We start from the raw sequence: 19,466 nt of genomic DNA on the forward strand, positions 1-19,466 counted from the left end.
TCAGTCCTGGTTAATTGTGCTTCGACTTTCGAGTTTAAGTGTCATAAAGGCATGAGGCAAGGTGACCCTATATACCCGTTCCTTTTTGTCATTGTCATGGAAGCCTTGACATGTATGTTTAGAAAGGCGTGTGATGTGGGTATTTTAAAAGGGGTCTCTCTTCCTAATGATGGTCCGTCCATCTCGCACCTCTTTTTTTTGCCGATGATGCTATTATCCTTGGAGAGTGGAGTAGGGAGAACATTCTTAACGTGGTCAGGATCCTTAGATGTTTTCATGTGTGATCGGGTCTCCAAATTAATTTTGGTAAGTCAAGCATTTTCGGTTTGGGAGTGAGTAGGGGGGAAGTCGAAGATATGGCGGGTCTCGTGGGGTGTAAAGCGGATTGTGTTCCGTTCACATACCTTGGCCTCACTGTTGGGGCTAATATGAACCGAATTAATAACTGGAGACCAATGTACGATATTTTTGAGAGACGGTTATCTTTATGGAAAGCGTCTTTGCTTTCTATCGGAGGTAGATCCACCTTAATCCGGTCCGTTTTGGATAGCCTTCCCACGTATTTTTTCTCTATTTACCGGGCGTCGAGAAAAGTGTTAGATGATTTGGAGGGCTTGATCAGAAGATTTCTTTGGGGAGGTAATTCGGTGGGGAAGAAAATGCATTGGGTTGCGTGGGATAGGGTGGCTTCCCCGATAAAAGTGGGAGGTTTGGGTCTTCACAATCTCGAGGAGACGAATACGGCGCTTCTCTAAGTGGGGATGGAGGTTTAAAAACGAGAAAGATAATTTATGGGTTAAGGTTGTTAGTGCTCTTCATCTGGGCGGGTCGGATTGGGAGTTTTTTCCGGTTAAAAAAAGCGTACGGGGCTGTCTGGAGTGGTATCGTGTCGGTCATTAAGAAGCCTTTTGCGGATAATATATCTGTTCGGAACTTCTTTAGAGGATCGGTCGGTATGGGCAACTCGATCATGTTTTGGTTAGACCCGTGGCTCTTCGATGTTCCTTTGAAGATAAAGTTTCCGTCTCTTTTTCGGTTGGAAGTGGTTAAAACCTGTTCGGTTAGCGATAGGCTTCAAGGGGAGGGTCTTTGGTTATGGAGGCATGACCCGGATTCGGACTCGGAGAGGTCGGAATGGCAGTCTCTCATCACAGCTCTTGGTTCGGTTAACTTGTCAGATAAAGCGAATAGTTGGTCTTGGGCAGGTTTAGGCCCGGCTTTGTTTTCTGTGGTGGCTGTAAAGAAGATTTTGAACTCGAAGAAGGATTTTAGTAGTCGATATGTTATGGATTGGTGTAAATGGGTCCTGTTAAAATGCAACATCTTGGCTTGGCGAGCGGAGATGGACAGGATTCCGACAGTTGAGGCGTTAAATAGGAGAGGAGTGTTGGTGACGGATACTTCTTGCAGCTTTTGTTATTTGGGCCAGGATTCGGTGCTTCAAGTGTTCACCGCATGTCCTCTAGCTTTGGGGTTATGGGAAAAAATCAGCTTTTGGTGTTGGATCAGAAATTTTTTTGTTTTTTCTGTTCGTGATCTCCTGGAGATTCACTCGGTGGGAAGTAGAGGGGAGTCGGAGAGGGTGGCTTTACACGGGATCGTTATTTCAGCTTGTTGGTTTCTTTGGAAGGCGAGAAACGACTTACGATTCAATGGCATAAAACGTAGCGTCGAGGATATTTTTAGCGAAGTGAGGGCGGTGAGTTTTTTGTGGTACAAACATAGGGCTAAGACGGGTTCTTTTATCTGGGCTGATTGGTGTACATTTGTTAATATGTAGTTTTGTTGTTTTGTTTTCCCGTCTTGATTTTTGGGTTCAGTGTGTTTAATGAAGTTCTCTTTTCAAAAAAAAAAAAAAACCAAAATAAATAAAAAAATTGTATTAGTTATGAAAAATAACTTAACAAAGAGATGGACTTTTTTGGTAAAAAGCTACAATAAAACAAAGAACAAACCCAAACACCCCCTTAACCTTCATTACACCTCACTGTTGACTTTGACTACACCCAATTAGTCCACTCTAAATCTCCATTAACATAACATTCATTCACCCTCAAGATCCTTCCAGCTCTTCTCTCTCTGTCATCTCACACTTCCTGTAGAACCAAGAAAACCCACAAAAGCAAACAATCACTCTCCAAGAAACCATAAGATACCCCCTTACAACAAACAACCAAAAACTTCACCCCCAACACAATCACAAACAACCCTTTTCTTCTTCCCCCAAATCATTCAAGAATTCAACTTTATCACTTGTTGATGAACATGAAGCTATCTTCATCTCATCTGGATAATATCCCATCAACCCCTGGCAAATTCAAGATGGAAAAAGCTTCATACTTTAACAGGTTCAGGTGGCACTATTCATCTCTAGCCAAACTCACATTTTGGAGCTTTGTTTTCATGGGATTAATACTTGTTTTCTTGATCAAATCACCACCCACTTCACCAACAACCTCTATACCCTCAGATCTCTCTCGCAGATCCTTAAAAACCAAATCTTGGGGCGGACCCGGATGGGAAAAACGGGTCAAATCATCCGCCAAGATCCGATCCCCAAATGGGTTATCGGTTTTGGTCACCGGAGCTGCTGGGTTCGTTGGAACACACGTCAGCGCTGCCTTGAAACGCCGTGGGGATGGTGTTTTAGGGCTTGATAATTTCAACAATTATTATGATCCATCGTTGAAAAGGGCTAGACAATCTTTGCTTGAAAGAAGTGGGATTTTTATTGTGGAAGGTGACATAAACGACGCCGTGTTGCTCAAGAAACTTTTTGAGGTAGTCCCTTTTACTCATGTGATGCATTTAGCAGCTCAGGCTGGTGTTAGGTATGCAATGGAGAACCCTAGTTCATATGTTCATAGTAATATTGCCGGTTTGGTTAATGTTCTTGAAGTTTGTAAAGAGGCTAATCCACAGCCTGCTATAGTTTGGGCTTCATCTAGTTCTGTTTATGGGTTGAATACTAAGATACCCTTTTCGGAAAAAGACCGAACGGATCAACCTGCGAGTCTGTATGCCGCCACGAAGAAAGCCGGTGAAGAGATTGCACACACTTATAATCATATTTATGGTTTGTCATTGACCGGTTTGAGGTTCTTTACGGTTTATGGACCGTGGGGGAGGCCAGATATGGCGTATTTCTTTTTCACTAGAGATATTTTGAAAGGGAAGTCGATTCCGATCTTTGAGGGTGCGAATCATGGAACTGTGGCGCGTGATTTTACGTACATTGATGATATTGTGAAAGGTTGTTTGGGTGCGTTGGATACTGCGGAAAAGAGTACGGGAAGTGGTGGGAAGAAGAAAGGGAATGCGCAATTACGGGTGTTTAATTTGGGGAATACGTCGCCGGTTCCTGTGTCGGATCTTGTGAGTATTTTGGAACGGTTGTTGAAAGTGAAAGCGAAACGGAAGGTGATGACATTGCCGAGAAACGGTGACGTTCAGTTTACGCATGCGAATATTAGTTATGCGCAAAGGGAGTTTGGTTATAAGCCGACGACAGATCTTCAAACGGGGTTGAAGAAGTTTGTGAGGTGGTACGTTAGCTATTATGGTTCAGGGAAGAAGAACGATCATTGAGTGTTGTTACGCAAAGATTTGGTAAAGTTATTCTCAGATTCTTGTTCATTTTGTTATTCACATTATTGTTTATGTTCATCTGGTGCATAATTATCTTTGTTTTTATATATCGTAATATGATGATAAGGACGGTTGAAAAACAAGAAAGAAATCCCGCGATGAAGAATAGATTTTTGTGATATGTACCGAAAGATATTAAGATTATGTGTTTTTGTACTTGTGGGAATGTAATTGTTGTAGAATTCATGACTGAGAAGAAATTTGCTTTATTTGGTTGAATTTGTATCATTTTATGGAATTCAAATAAATATATATCACAATAGTTGACTTTTTTCTCTTCAAATTTGACTTCATTTGGTTGATGATGCATGTAAATGTGCTTTGAATACAGGCTTTTAAGTTGAATTCAAACTGGTTATACCACAATAGGCTTGAATTATAAGTTTCTCGGTTCAGGTTTTACTTTCTCGTATTTTCAAATTCATCTGACTTGGGCTGTTTGGTAACCTTGTTGTGCTGAGCCATTAAGACGCCTGACTGGTTAAGAGGTAGCCTCTGAATCGGTCAACATGTTTCTAAAACTTACCCAATAAGAGGCTCTATGAACCATTAAGAGGTGTCTTGTCTTTCAAGTGAACCATACATACTCTACCACTGATCGATTTAGAGGTAGCCTCTTAATGGAATCAGTTAGAGGCTACCAAACAGCCTCTAAATGTTCTTACCTTTAACTTCATTGTGTCCAATAGTTTTGGATGTTATGAGTTACTTGATTGTGTTTGCTGAACTCACCATTTGACTGGACATTTTGTGCATCATGCAATGATGCTACCATATTGGCGATTTAGCGTGTGATGATTGGGAGCTAACGTACACACCAAGACAAACATCAAGACAAATGACGTCAAAGGTAAACATGAGTAGACTGTAAATCGACAAAACCGTTTGTCATATATTGAAAGGATCAGGTCTATTTTTAGGTCTGCCAATCATTTTTCCCATTTAGGACAATCCGATCTTTAGCCGCTTGTTTATCGTGGGTCCCACGTTAAAACTAACATGTACTAATTTTGGAGGAGGTAACAAACCAAGAATATTGTTTGTTTGGTGTGTTTTTTTCAAGGATGGTTGGACCCATACTTTTTACTGGGTTTGAAAGTAACCTAGTTTTTTACTTTTATGGCCATCTTTCATCTCAGCTGCAAATATTCTTGTATACAAAGTTTCCTTCATATGCTATGTATCATCTTATCTTTTGACATTTTGACATCATCTGAAGATAATTTCAGATACAGTTATGTTTGTGAGACAAATTGGGTTAAAATTTGCAACCAACTTTTCTACCAATATAAGATATACCCACAAATATAACCGGCCCGGCCTTTGGTTTTTTTCGAATACATAACATTTTACGCCGTAAATTTTTAACTTATAGATGATCTACTAATGTGCAACACTTTAAACAAGACCATACATGTATATATTTGGGTTATATTGAATGAGTGAAACTAATAGCATTGTCATCTCATTTCCCAAAATCAGTGGTGAAGCTTGACCCGAATGGGGGGTCGAAAATGTATACACCAAAAAATTTCTATAGAACCGGGGGTCGAAAACGTATATATTTGGGTTATATTGAATGAGTGAAACTAATAGCATTGTCATCTCATTTCCCAAAATCAATGGCGAAGCTTGACCCGAATGACGGGGGGTCGAAAATGTATACACCAAAAAATTTCTATAGAACCAGGGGTCGAAAACGTATATACCTAAAATTTCTATACGAAAACTACATATATATAACACCGCTGAGCGAAAAGTTCGAAGAGTCATGCACTTATCGACAAGACATGGGAAAACCGAGAGGCTGAAAAGGGGTAGTACTTGGTGATGGTCTTTGTATTGAATTTGTTTGAGTTAATTTTTAGTTTTTGATTTGTTTATCTGACATTTCTGTAGGTGGCTCTAGAATCTATATTTACCACTTTGGTGCACAAAAGAAGTGATAAGATAGAACTTAATAACTCCCAATAGACATAAGGTATGAAAAGTGCATAAATTGATGCTACATTTCTAACAAGTTCTTCAAACAACACAATCTTTCCATGTTCCAAACAAAGAACAATTTTTCAACTAAAAAACATAACATAAAACTCAAAAATCGAACCCCTTCCTCCGGATAACACTTCTCTAAGCCACCAAGGTGCTAGCAGTGGTTGATTCGCTGCAAAACATAATAATAAACATTTATTAGAAAATCAATGTATATAAACTGTCAAAACTGATTTTTTTAAACAATCCAATTTGACCCGCAATGGATCCCAACAATGACGATAAAATGCATACAAAACAATATTGACGACCGTTTATAAAAGATAAGAATAGTGTAACATACTATTTCCAGACAGGGGGAAGCTTCTTGGTCTTCTTGTAGTAACGGGCAAGACGATGAATCCTGCTCTCAACAAGAATCAACCTGAACTTGGAATCTTTGTCCTTACGGTTCCTCTCCAAATGCTTCCTGATCGCAACTGCCTTCTTGATCAGGTGGTATAAATCCTCAGGAATCTCAGGAGCAAGCCCTGATATTTTATTATATTTTTAAATCAGAAAACAATTACAAAATAGACATACGACCAATAATTAAAAAACGCATACCATGTGCTTTGAGAATTCTGAGAATTTTGCTTCCAGTCACACTGTTCACCTGAGCAATACCGTGAGAATCACGAAGAATAACACCAATTTGTGATGGTGTTAGACCCTTCTTTGCAAACTTACAGATGCTGTCCTGAACCTGAAAATTAACAACAAATATTAACACAATAATACTCCGAGTAACACATTAACAAAAAAGTATAAAGGAGTTGCATAAAAAAAAGATATGTCAAAGTATTTGAAGTAATATCCAGAAGTTATATTGTAATAAAAAACTGAATATAATAACTGAAAACTATTCAAAAACATATAAAAGAGATAAGAATATCGTACATCCTGAGCGGAGATCTTCAACCAGCTTGGAGGAGTCCTCTTGTATGGCTTGGCTGATGCAGAAATACCTTTTCTGTTCATCAAACAATAATCAAATAACAAACCATACTAACAAACATTTTCAACCTAATTAGAAATCAACTTCAATAGATACCAATTACTCTTTTAACTTTTTTTTTTTATTTTTTAACAAAATCACATCATATTCAAAATATATCATAGATTGCTTTGCATTCAAAAATCAAAATCATCAAAGAAGAAACTGCAATCTTAACATTTTTCATTGTAAACATAACTACCATCAAATTTAAATATAAAATACAAATTGTTATGTATCCAGAAATCAAAATCATCAAAAAAACTACAATTTTAACATTTTCAAACTCATTAACTTTTTTTTTCATTTTAAACATATTTACATCGAATTCAAATTAAACAAAAATACATTCTTAAAATTTTCAACCTAATTAACAATCAACTTCAATGACAACAAATCTTTCAAACATTTTTTTTTATTTTAAACATATTTAGATCAAAATTCAAATATAAAACACAGATTGTTCTACATCGAAAAATGAAAATCATTAAGCAACAAACTACAATCATAACATTTTCAACCTAATTAGCAATCAACTTGAATAAAAGCAAATCACTCAAACTTGTTAGTTCTTACACTATATACATAACTGCATCAAATTCAATAAGCTAACATAAATAAATTAACATCGAGACATCAAAGAGCAAATGAAACAGATGAAGAAAATGAGAAAGATTACCCTTTGCTGTGCATTCGACCCATGGTGACGGAGATGTGATGGCCGTTACTTGCTGCCGCTCCGGTTGAGTGATGACTGACTGCTGCTTGAAAACCCTAGAATCAAATGTGGGTCGAGAATGATGGTATTTATAGTATGGTTTTGGGGTGTTTTGGTACAGGCCTGTTTTTTTGACATGGGTCTGGGCTTTCTTTTGCTTCTTGCTTAATGGGCTTCAATTTTTGTAAATTAAATAATTCCCTTCTCAATTCTAACCCTTAAAGAAGATCTTAAATTCTTACTTCTTATTTTATTTTCTACCGATAAAGAAGATGTGTAGATTTTAAGATGTATGTCATCTTAGGGGCTGTTTGGTAGCCTCTGAATGGTCATTAAGAGGCTACCTCTTAATAGAACCATTAAGAATTTTACCAATAAGAAGGTAGAAGAATGTGACATGTAATGATTTACCATTCAGAGGTTACCTCTTAACCATTCAGACTTGAGGTTACCTCTTATTCATTAAGAGGTTTTAAACATTAAGAGGTAGCATCTGAATGGTCATTAAGAGGCTACCAAACAGCCCCTTATATTTATTAGTAGGTTAGTTTCTTGTGCGGTTAAACAATTTTTAATTATATAATAAATATTTCCTGTAAGTGCAAAACAAAGACAGAGATATTTATATACCGGGAAATTGGCCTGTAATAATCCCACCTAAATCTTATTGGTCATTAATAATCACAGCTCAGAATATTCCCCCCATCAGTCCCACCTTTCACCTATTTTTCCTACAATGGTCCCCCATTAAAAAAACTTAACGGAGTTAACCTTTTTTCCAAATTACTAACATATTTTTTAGGGCTTTTGATTAGAACGGCGATACGAGTCCATTGATGTAAAACTTGCCTCGGAACGGTGCTCCAAACGATGAAAACGGCGCTTCAATTCGGGTGTTTAAATTTCCAATTAATCAAAATCAAGTCACTTGGAGCACCATTTCGAAGTAAGTTTTACATCAATGGACTCATATCATCGTTCTGATTAAAAGCCCTAAAAAAACTGTTTATAATTTGGAAAATAGCTTAACTCCGTTAAATTTTTTTAACAGGGGACCATTGTAGGAAAAATAGGTGAAAGGTGGGACTGGTTGGGAGAATATTCTGAGGTAGGATTATTAATGGTCAATAAGATCTAGGTGGGATTATTACAGGTCAATTTCCCTTTATATACCAAATTGACATAAATATAAGTTAATATAAGTGTAATGTTATATGATTAATAATAAAAAAATAAGTTTAAAAAAATATATGCATTGCAACTTATATACCAAATTGACATAAGAGCTGTCATCTACAACTTATTGAAATTTATGAATTTCGAATCATATGACTATGCCATCTTTCATAACCAACTTAAAAGAAAAGAAAATTAAATATACTTAAAATAAAATAATAAATCATCATCACCATTTTTCTCTCTATTTTTTTTTAATCCTTATCGTCACTAACAAACTCATTAAATTACTAGATTGATTTAAGCGGGAAAACATAATTAGAGAGTGCATGAGGAAGTGTCATGTGTCCCCTAAAATAAAAAAATAAATCATCACCATTTTTTCTCTATTTTTTAATCCTTATCGCCACTAACAAACTCACGAAATTAGTAGATTGATTTAAGCGGGAAAACACAATTAGATAGCGCATGAGGAAATGCCATGTGACCCCAAAAGGTTTCTTTTATTGGGGGAAGGATCCACTAAAAAGTGGATTTTGTCTAAGTAGCCTAAGAAGGATTGTGATGACGACATGTGGCACTCCTAATAAATAGGAATGAAGGGCTTTTTGGTCCTTATAAATAGGAGTAAAAATGACATGTGGCACCCCTGTTGTTTTTTAAAAATAAAACAAAAAAAATCTAGTACACAAAAATCTAGCACAAAAAATCTAGTACAAAAAATCTAGTACAAAAAAATCTAGTACAAAAAATGTAGCACAAAAAAATATATAGCACAAAAAAATCTAGTACAAAAGAATAGCACAAAAAATCTAGCACAAAAAAAATATTCAGCAAAAAAATATAGTACAAAAAAAATCCAGCACAAAAAATTTAAGACAAAAAAATTCAGCACAAAAATATAGTACAAAAATCCAGCACAAAAAAATGTTATACAACAAAAAAATACAACACATTTTAGCGGGTTTTTTTAGTCTTCATATTTTATATAGCAATATGGTACTCAAATTAAAAATAAAAAGACGCTCGATTTTACGGTGAAATTTTTATGAAAAAATAACGTCGTATAAAAAAGTTATTAACGTTTAAAAAATGGGGTGAAATATGCATGTGTCTTGCATGTGTAGAAAGAAAGTCCATAAATAGGATTTTCCCAAGATACCCTTACACTCCTTCTTTCTCCTACACTTTCATCTTAACCACTGATTTGAAAAATGGATGGTTAAGATTACTTCTCATCCTACTTAGGCAAAATAAACTTTTTATTTGATCTTACCCCTCTTTTATTATATATATATATATATATATATATATATATATATATATATATATATATATATATATGTAACACCTCGAAAATTTGTGTTCCATATATAAACGACACGTGTCATGTAAGACAAAAGCATTATAAACCCGGATTTAGTTAAAGATGTGTGGCAGGATTTTTGAAAATGTCGACATGTTAATTTACACCTCTGAACGACTTCATTATGAATCCCAAGACCCTAATATGAATAATAAACTTCTAGTATACCTTTAAATCCGGTGATTTCTAACAATAATAGATTCCTAATTGCAAGAATAGGATCCTATGAAATAATGCACGATAAACCTTCGTTTATGAATTCCAATATAGTTCAAACCAATGATACAACATGATAGGGTAGACACAACTGTTCAAGCATGGGTTAAAGGCATCATACTGATAATTCATGGCCAGAAATCATAACGCATAAGTTGCCCTTTCAAAGCTAGAGAGGTTAAATTTTTTTGCCTTCTGGTAAAGGCTTACGGACCGTAAAGGTCCTGCCTTGCGGTCCGTAAGGAGTGCCTAGCGACAGAAAGTTGGCAGTTGGCTGTTATAAACGTTTTAACCGACTTAAATCAGATATTTTCACTTCATGGGCGACCCCTAACTGCTCCTAGGCACTAGGGACACTTGAGGATGATCCATGATCAGTTGTAGCATGATTTGTCATGATCATAATGGATCAAAGGCACTATATAAAGCCACAATGTTGCAACATTCTTGCATTCATTCTATCTGCATTTGTGAAGACTTCTGGAGTTCCAAAGCAGACCCAAGTCATCCTTAATAGTGCATAGGACTTCTGTAAGTATGCTTAACCTTTCCTAGTTGAGTTTTACGTAGTTGTTAGCTTAGAAGTCAAACCATCGTAATTAAAGTTTGACTTAGCAATTAATCATTAATGGTTCAGTGTTTAGTTGAATCAAAGGTAGTTATAAGTTGGTAATCATGTGGGCTTTAAACCCTTAAAAGGGCACCCTCTGATTCCCGCTCTAACTAGATCAAATGTCGGGTCAAAGTTTGTATTAAAAAGTCAACAGAAGCATGATTTTCGAATTAACATGTAATTAACAATGTAGAAGACGTGTAACCTATTTTATCACTCATATAACATGCTAATAAGTATAAGAACTGGTCTAGGCTTGTTTGATCCGACAATTTTCTGTTTAGACCCGGTTCAGAACCGAAAGTCGCAAAACTTTGACTTTTGCTTTGACTTCAGTTCTGACCCGATTTAGTATGATTTAGATATGCCTTAGAGCTTCCTTAGGACCAAGTTACATAATGGTTTAACCCTCTGTGATTGGTTCGTTGATTGTCCATTTCATTTGCACGTTTCCGTTAATTGCTCAATGTTGACCATAACGCCCTTTTTGACCATAAAACGAGAATTTTGAAAATGCGAGAGGACAATAATCTTTGTTACTGATTTATAAACATGTCCCTAAAGTTTCATAACAGTTCGAGGTCCAGAATAGGAGTTATGCTACATAGCGCATTTAAGAAACTTTTTGTTAAATTAAACGGCGTCATTAGCATAAAGCCTATCTAAACCCAATTTTCGACACCAAACCTTTTTACCCACTGATGTAATATAATATTTTAGGATTTTTAAATATTATTAATTATTTTTAACCTGCTCATAACCTAATGTTATGACCTTGATTTGGTAAATACCGATTATACCCTTTTTGGTTATAAAATGAGTTCTACATAGTATTTTGACGCAAATCCAATTGCTACTGATTTTATATAATAAATGAAGTATTTTGAACTCTATAATCTGATCAGGAAACTCAGATTTCCGGTACAACCCGAAAATCGCTTAAAATGGCTTTTTACGCGTATTAACCACCTAGTATGGGTTTAAAACCATTTTGTCAATATAAGACTTATTACCAACTGATAAGACCTATTAAAATAAGTTATTTTACTGATGTATTCGGACCCAAATCTCAGAATTTCATTTAATCTCTTTTATAATCTTTTAAGATGACCAAAATACCCCTACGGGGCTTAAATTGAGATTAAACTCATTTTGGGCATAATGGAAGATATCCTACTGATATCACAAGATATCTAAAGCATATTGACTTAGGAAACCTGTATAGGACTCTTACGGTTACCCGTTACGTTAATTACGCGTTCGGTTCGGTTTATGTAACTAGTTTGCATAAATTAGCCGAAACGGGTCAAACCTTATCGTTTTTATCTCAAGATCCAGAAGGTGTTTAGTTCACCCATATTATACAAGTCTTTAAACTTGTTGGGACTAAAACACATTCTATTCCGGTCTTCGCCTAGTCGTGCGTTCGAACTGTATCTTTCGTTAAAACTAACCGGTCTAAGTTTAGGCTTAATTAAAGACCCGTTAGGATTCTAATAGGTTATTATCAACCTTCGTTCCAGAATAGGAGACCCGGTAAAAGCTACACGCACTTGCTATTTGTGATTGATACTTGCAAAGGTAAATACTTTTAACTTATCTTCCCTGTACGGGCTTGGGGTATGGTATATAAACTACCGCTTGGTCAGACTTTGAATCTTTAATCGATTAGAGGTTAAATCATTGATATGCTCCATTTTGAAATGTTTTGTTTGCTTAAAGCCTTTGCAAACTACTGAAATGTTTTGTTTGCTCAGTGCCAAAAATAAATAATGTGGTGTGTCTATTGATCTTTAACCCGGTCTACGGATCGGGCTACTGAACGCATAAGGAACATGTAATTCTTTTTACAAGATTATATTCAAAATAATTATCCCAAGTTATAAAAAGTTGTGCCTCGTGCATTCAAATCAATTTTATCAAACCTTTCAAAATGAGTCAGTTGAATGTATTTACCAGTGTAAACTGACGTATTTTCTCAAAAAGGTTAAGTGCAGATACTACGCGAACTAGGCTGGCTTTCTCCTAGCATACATAATAAGTCTCGCAAGCTTGGATGTCAAAACTGTTGAACAATGTTTTCCTATTTATTTTTGATCCACCTGTGTATTATTTTCAACTATTTGTGATACTTAATATTACAATTATATTCGGTTGAAATATATCTATCTTTTGCTTCCGCTGTGCATATTTAATATTGTGTTGTTTGACTATAATGTTACCAACTACGTCACGATAATCCCCCACCAGGCCCACCGGTGAAACGTGGAATATCGGGGTGTGACAGGTTGGTATCAGAGCCAACGTTGAGTGAATTAAACACTAGCCTTATGTGTTTAATCTCAATGACACAATTGCACATACTCGAGTCTAGACAAGAACTTAGGACGAATCCAAATTGTTGCTTTAGCTTGTCCTTTATTGTTTGTTATTTATTTCAATTGTTTAATCAGGAATTATGCCACCGAGATTCAGAAGAGGAGGAAGAGGCAAGGGGCCAATCACTGCCCCCAATGATCATGAGGCCGGGCCTTCTCACCTGCGAACTCCTTCCACTACAATGAGTGCCGAACCTCAGAGAAACAGGAGGAACCTTTTTGAGCCCGCTAGACGGTCTGTCTCACACAGTTCAACACCTTCTTACTGTCACTCTTTTGGGCCGCACTCGGAAAACGAGCCCGATAACCCACAACCTTCATACATACCTCTCCAGCGTTCCGTTTCGCACCGTTCCTTCGGCGATCCTACTCCTGTCTTTCAGGGCCGGTTTAACCCGACAAACTTTATCCAAGAACCAGTGGGTTTTAACCCACTAGGACCAGAGGACCACTTCTCAGAAGACAATGCAATTGACATGGACGAGGACACGGATCCCGTCGAACCTGCAAGAGGTACCCCCAACCATCCCATCGAGATCTCTGATGGATCATCCTTCCACGGAACACCCTATCAGGGTCCAGACAGTTACCAAGCAAGGTTCAACCAATATGAGTGGTACTTTACACCCTCTCACCATTTATCGCCTCATGAACAGCAGCAGCAGGATCCCTCGGGGGATTCACGTTTCGTGGCAGTCACACCACCGCCTCCTCCGCCACCAGTTCATCAAGCACCACCAGAACCACCAAGGCGTAGGAGAACAGGCGCGCGGATATCCGCACGAGGAGGGGATTTTCACTTTAGCACCCCTTGACATTCCAGTGGCAGTCATTACCCGCCACTGCAGGAAGACCCACAAATGGGTGGGCCCTCAAACCTAGTTCAAGAGGTGAATTCTGCACCAGTTGCACCACCACCGCCACCATTTGGTTATGATAACCCGATACCTACATACGCCGGTTCCACGACATATAACCCGTTTGAGCAACCAACTCACACTCACTACAACTATATTGAAGCCGACCCATACCTGGTAGCGGCAAACTACAACGCCCTCCATCCTGAAGGACCATATGGAACTCCCTGGGGAATGGGATACCCAGCTCATGGGTATCAAATACCTGCTCGACCTCCGATTCAACAGCAGTCGCAGCCACCACGTTTTCCCCACCGGAGCAAGAAGAAATCCTCCACCGGTTAAACAGGGTGGAACGAGATATTGAAGAAGAGTATAAGAACAACCGTGGATTCCTCAAGGGCCTGGCAAGCTTGTTAAAAGGAAAGAAGAAGAGGGATCATTAATCCCTATATGTATTATTCCCTATTTCAATCAAGTCCCTGCGTGGACATTTATATGTGTATTTAGTCCCTGCGAGAACTTGTCTTTTAGTCCCTGTGTGGACTTGTCTTCTTAGTCCCTGCGAGGACACCTATCTTAGTATTTGGTCCCTGCATGGATTTATATTTCTGTTTAGCCTCTGCGTGGGTAATTTGTCTATTCAAAAAGTCCCGTTTAGGGCAATGTGTAATCCTTTTTAATATGTAATGGAATGCTAAGTTTATAAATTTCATTTTGTCATTATATGCATAAATACATTATATATGAAATAAATAATTCAAAATCATTCCTTTTAAAATTTATCTGCCTATTCAAATATTAACTTAGAATCTTAATGGTATAACCTAGCCTTCGTGTCATGATAAGACCTGGCTAAGATGGTAAGACCTAGTTAAAAGATTCAAATCTCTGTTAACGTCTGAAAACATGTTAACACTCTTGGCAGACGTGATTCGCTAAAATCACACGCGTCACTCTTATATAAGGATTCTTCAAAAGATTCCTAAACCTAACTTAATGATCTATAAATCATGGGTTTAAATCATCAATTAAGATGATCGTATATTAAACATCCATAGGTGATGTAATACCTACGGGCCATACTCATTGTCGTATAAGACAAAAGACAGTAGTAGTCTACGACTCCCTGTCAGAAAAGGTAAAGAACTATGTTCGAACCCTAATGCTTTGATTCTCTGAAATCATGGCTTATGATTTAAAAATGTCCTTGTGACTAGGCCTATTGTGCCACTAATAATACTGCTATTGTCTTATAATTAGGATAATTATAAATAAAAATCCTAAATAAAATTAACCAAATATGGTCTATGCTTACCATGGTTAATGAATTGCCATAAAAAGACAATTCCATAATAAACCAGTGTCAAATCTTATGTAACAGTTCAACTACATGGCTGATTCGGATGAAATAAATAGTCACCCAAGGGAGAATCAGAATGATGCTCGGATTAATATAGCGGGTGCTGAACTGCAAGCGTTAATAGACAACGCTGTTACGAAAGCCTTGGATAGGCAGTATAGTGAGTCGAGCGGTTCTCGGAGTAGGACCCTATCCGCACCGCATTCCAAGCCTAAGACTCATTCTGAGGCCCACAACAAGCCACCACCCTCCAAGAAAGATGAACCAAAGAAAGACGACGACGATCGTCACTCTTCAAACCGGTAAAGTGTCCCATCTCAAAGGATCGTGCTGAATCAAGGACCCCGTGATAAGGGTTGCTCCTACAAATACTTTGTGTCATGCAAACCCAGGGATTTCACCAGGGAAAAAGGGGCTATAGACTGCATGACATGGTTGGATGAGATGGACACAGTGGTTGATATCAGCGGGTGCGCTGATAGGGATGTGGTAAAGTTTGTGTCTCAATCGTTCAAAGGTGAGGCCTTAGCCTGGTGGAGATCGTTGATTCAAGCTACTGGGAAGATTCCACTGTACAGTATGTCATGAGAACAATTTGTTGCCCTCATCAAGGAGAACTACTGCCCTCAACATGAGGTAGAGAAGATTGAGTCGGATTTTCTGTCACTGGTTATGAAGAATCTGGATTGCCAAGCTTACCTTACGAGCTTTAATACACTGTTGTAACACCCTAGTTACTAATTAACGATTTTGTATGCAATTACCAACGATTAGATGTGTAGTTAAGACTACACAACTATAAAAATACCGGTTTATTAAAACTTTTACAAATCATGAGTTATTCTACATCACGTGATTATATGTTCAATCCTTATTGTCACACCCCGACCACGTAGAACATACAAAACGTGGCGGAAACGTCGGGGAGTGTTGTAACAGAATCAATTGTTTCAAACCCATGGCAAATGAAGTTTCGTTTTATAAATCAAACATGAAGGTTTACATTGTCTAAACAAGAATCAAAGTGTACATAACATAAATTAACTAGTTCTTGTCTCGTTTTAAGTCACTAAGGCACGGGTCCGCCTAAGTATGTCTTGATAAGTCCTATGCATCATCTCCTGAAAACACATGTGAAAATAGGTACGTCAGCATAAAAATGCCTGTGAGATACATTGGTTTTGTGAAAACGGAATTCATGACTTATGTTTGAGAAAATGTTTAGTAACAGTCAGTCATGAACCTTGTAATTTGCTTTGTCTTGTAAATCGTTTGAAAAACGGTAAGATCAAATGATATGTATAAATAAGAGAACACTGTATGGTTAAACGGATAACCATGTAAAATGAGTTTGTATAAGATAAGTCGTTTGTAAAACAATGTCTCGTGAAAAGTGTGTTATTTGTATAAAATGTCATATGTCTCAAACTGAAATGATTTAAATAACGCTACGATATGCAATACCATACAAACACTTATATATAGGAAGTACCAGCGGCGTATCCACCATGCTTGTATCATATTACACACGCCTCGTTACTTAATCACTTACTCCAACCAAACCATCAAGATGAAATGTTTAACAACGGTAGAAATGTTTATGTATAGTCAAATGTCTATTGTCAATTGTAAGTCATGTCAACGGATACAACTGGTTTACACGGTTCAATGGATACAAACGGTTCATATAATTGAAGGGTTAAGACGGTTCACATAGTCAAATGGTTACAACGGTTCAAAATGTAGTATAATGTGTTCATATGCTGGATGAGCATATGCAACAGAAATGCAATGTGAAACAATGTACTACGTATGCACACAATGGGCGTACGTAGCATGAAATGTATTGTAGAGTACAACGGTTCAAAATGTAGTGTAATGTGTTCATATGCTGGATGAGCATATGCAACAGTAATGCAATGTGAAACAATGTACTACGTATGCACACAATGGGCGTACGTAGCATGAAATGTATTGTAGAGTACAACGGTTCAAAATGTAGTGTAATGTGTTCATATGCTGGATGAGCATATGCAACAGTAATGCAATGTGAAACAATGTACTACGTATGCACACAATGGGCGTACGTAGCATGAAATGTAAAGCAATGTACTAACTACGCACACAATGGGCATACATAGCATAAACACAATGAAATCATGTACTATATATGTACTATCGAACATAGTAGTATATGATGTGAAAACCGGAAAGCATAAAAGTAGCAAGTAGGCACATGTGTTTCACCCCAAAACAGTTTGGAAAACAGTAAAAGAGGGGTTCAATGTACTCACCTGAGATTGCTTTGGAGTTCTTGTATAATAACCAGCTAATGCTAAAGATCACGGGATATCAAACGGCACCTAATAGGTAGCTATGTTAATATACCGGACCAAATCGGAAGGATCGGATAGTACGCGGGTTCGTAAACCAAACGAGTATGGAGACTCGTGTAATATGGTTTAACAAAGCCTACATACTAAAATGAAACTTAACCTAAGTGCTTACGGTCCATCACGACCCGTTTAGGTAGCTTATGCTACCCTAACGCGTCGTTCGCGTAGAATGCGTCTGGAACGCCTAACATCGTGACTACAAGGTATAACCTCGGAAGGTTATAGCTATGGTCACCTAATGTGTTTGGTCGGATCATAATGATCGACCAAATGGGTCGGGTTCGAAAGTATAAGCGATGGTTTAGATCGCTTACCTTACGACCCTATATAAGCACTATACTAAAAGTGACGAGCTAAGCATGTTAGAACATGCTTAACTAAGTTTAGAAAACAGGTTTGACATCAAAACAAACGGCTTTGATGCTCACGAGTAGTTTGGTTACAAAATATGCAAGAATGCACATTTTGGCCGAAACTACGACCCGTCACTGAGCCTAGTTAACGTGGTGATCAGTAGGTATAGTCACTACGGACTATAACCATCGTGATCACGCTCACGTTATGAAGTTCCATGAACTTCGCATCGACCATAAGCTGGTCAATGCAGAAAGTCAACAAAACGTTGACTTTCGGACTCGAAAAGCGAATTAAAGAGCGAAAGAAGACTTACGGAGGGTCCCCGAGTGCTAATCTAGATCAAATAGCTCAGGTATGAAGCAAAGGCATCAACTTAGAGCATTTTGATCAGATTGTTGTGATTTTTACACTAAAGGGGGGGGGGTATTTATAGGAAAAGTGGAACCGTTAGGATCGTTTATCGAATATCGTGCCGTGATCTCGAGCGTACACTTGTCAAATTCTTGTGGTAAGTCAGAAATTGCCCCTTGGCTCTTGATTAGGTGAAAGGGCATTGCCTCTTGATCGAACGAAAGGCCAACTGCATTAAATAGATACATTGAATCTGTCTGACAGTCTCACGCGCCCCGCGTAAGGATTTGGTAAATCCTTACGCGCCCTGCCTAAGGTTCCCAGATCAGAATTTACAATTTTGGTCCCTGCACTTCAGAAACACGTATTTTGGCCCATTTTTGGCACGTTTAAGCCCCGTTAACCTCATTTCAAGGCTCTAAGATGAAGTTAAAGTGTAGGGGACATGAAATATGCTCAAAAATATTCCGGATGTCGGTTCGTTTGGCCGTACGATCGCGATGTTCGGTTAATTACGACGGAATGCGCATAAGCGCGGAAAACGATCCAAATGACGCAACGAATGGATTTTTCTCATGCCAAACACTAAGGCATAATATTAGGATGCTTACATAAATTTTTGGATGTCCGGGTGTATTCAGAACGTAAGTTATGCGCGAAAGTGCAAACTTGTGCACTTTTTGACACTTTTAGTCCCTGAATGATCCAAAAGTTTGTTTTAGCATACCAAACACCTCAAAGCCTATTTCTAAGCTATGTAAAGGATATTTAGGGTATGTTTAACTTCTGGACATGTTCTGGAATGTTCGTTACAGTTCAAATTGGCATACTTTCGCAGTTTGTCAAGTTTAGTCCCTGTAAGCGAATTAACTTGTTTTTGCTATACCAAAGCCTTCAAAACTTATTTCTAAGTTATGTAAAGGTTATTTAAGGTATGTTGAGTATATGTTGATGTTCCGGAGTATTTGTCGCATTAAACTGAGTACGTTTACGCACCAG

At 37.6% G+C, this 19,466-nt stretch overlaps 2 protein-coding genes across 2 annotated transcripts; one reads left to right on the top strand and one right to left on the bottom strand.

Annotated features, from left to right (window-relative positions):
- Window positions 1-2,024: 2,024 nt before the first annotated feature.
- Window positions 2,025-3,919, top strand: LOC110917666 (UDP-glucuronate 4-epimerase 3). Its single transcript, XM_022162147.2, has one exon. The coding sequence runs from the start codon at window positions 2,260-2,262 to the stop codon at window positions 3,586-3,588; it is 1,329 nt and encodes a 442-aa protein (XP_022017839.1). The 5' UTR covers window positions 2,025-2,259; the 3' UTR covers window positions 3,589-3,919.
- Window positions 3,920-5,596: 1,677 nt separating this feature from the next.
- LOC110915921 (40S ribosomal protein S13) lies at window positions 5,597-7,496 on the bottom strand. Its single transcript, XM_022160671.2, has 5 exons — window positions 7,356-7,496; window positions 6,580-6,652; window positions 6,247-6,385; window positions 5,984-6,170; window positions 5,597-5,812 (listed from the first exon to the last, which is right to left on the bottom strand). Exons 1-5 carry the CDS (start codon window positions 7,376-7,378, stop codon window positions 5,779-5,781), a joined length of 456 nt encoding a protein of 151 aa, XP_022016363.1. The 5' UTR covers window positions 7,379-7,496; the 3' UTR covers window positions 5,597-5,778.
- Window positions 7,497-19,466: the final 11,970 nt, after the last annotated feature.

The sequence above is a fragment of the Helianthus annuus genome, chromosome 16, assembly GCF_002127325.2.
Source record: "Helianthus annuus cultivar XRQ/B chromosome 16, HanXRQr2.0-SUNRISE, whole genome shotgun sequence".
Classification (NCBI taxonomy): Eukaryota; Viridiplantae; Streptophyta; class Magnoliopsida; order Asterales; family Asteraceae; genus Helianthus; species Helianthus annuus.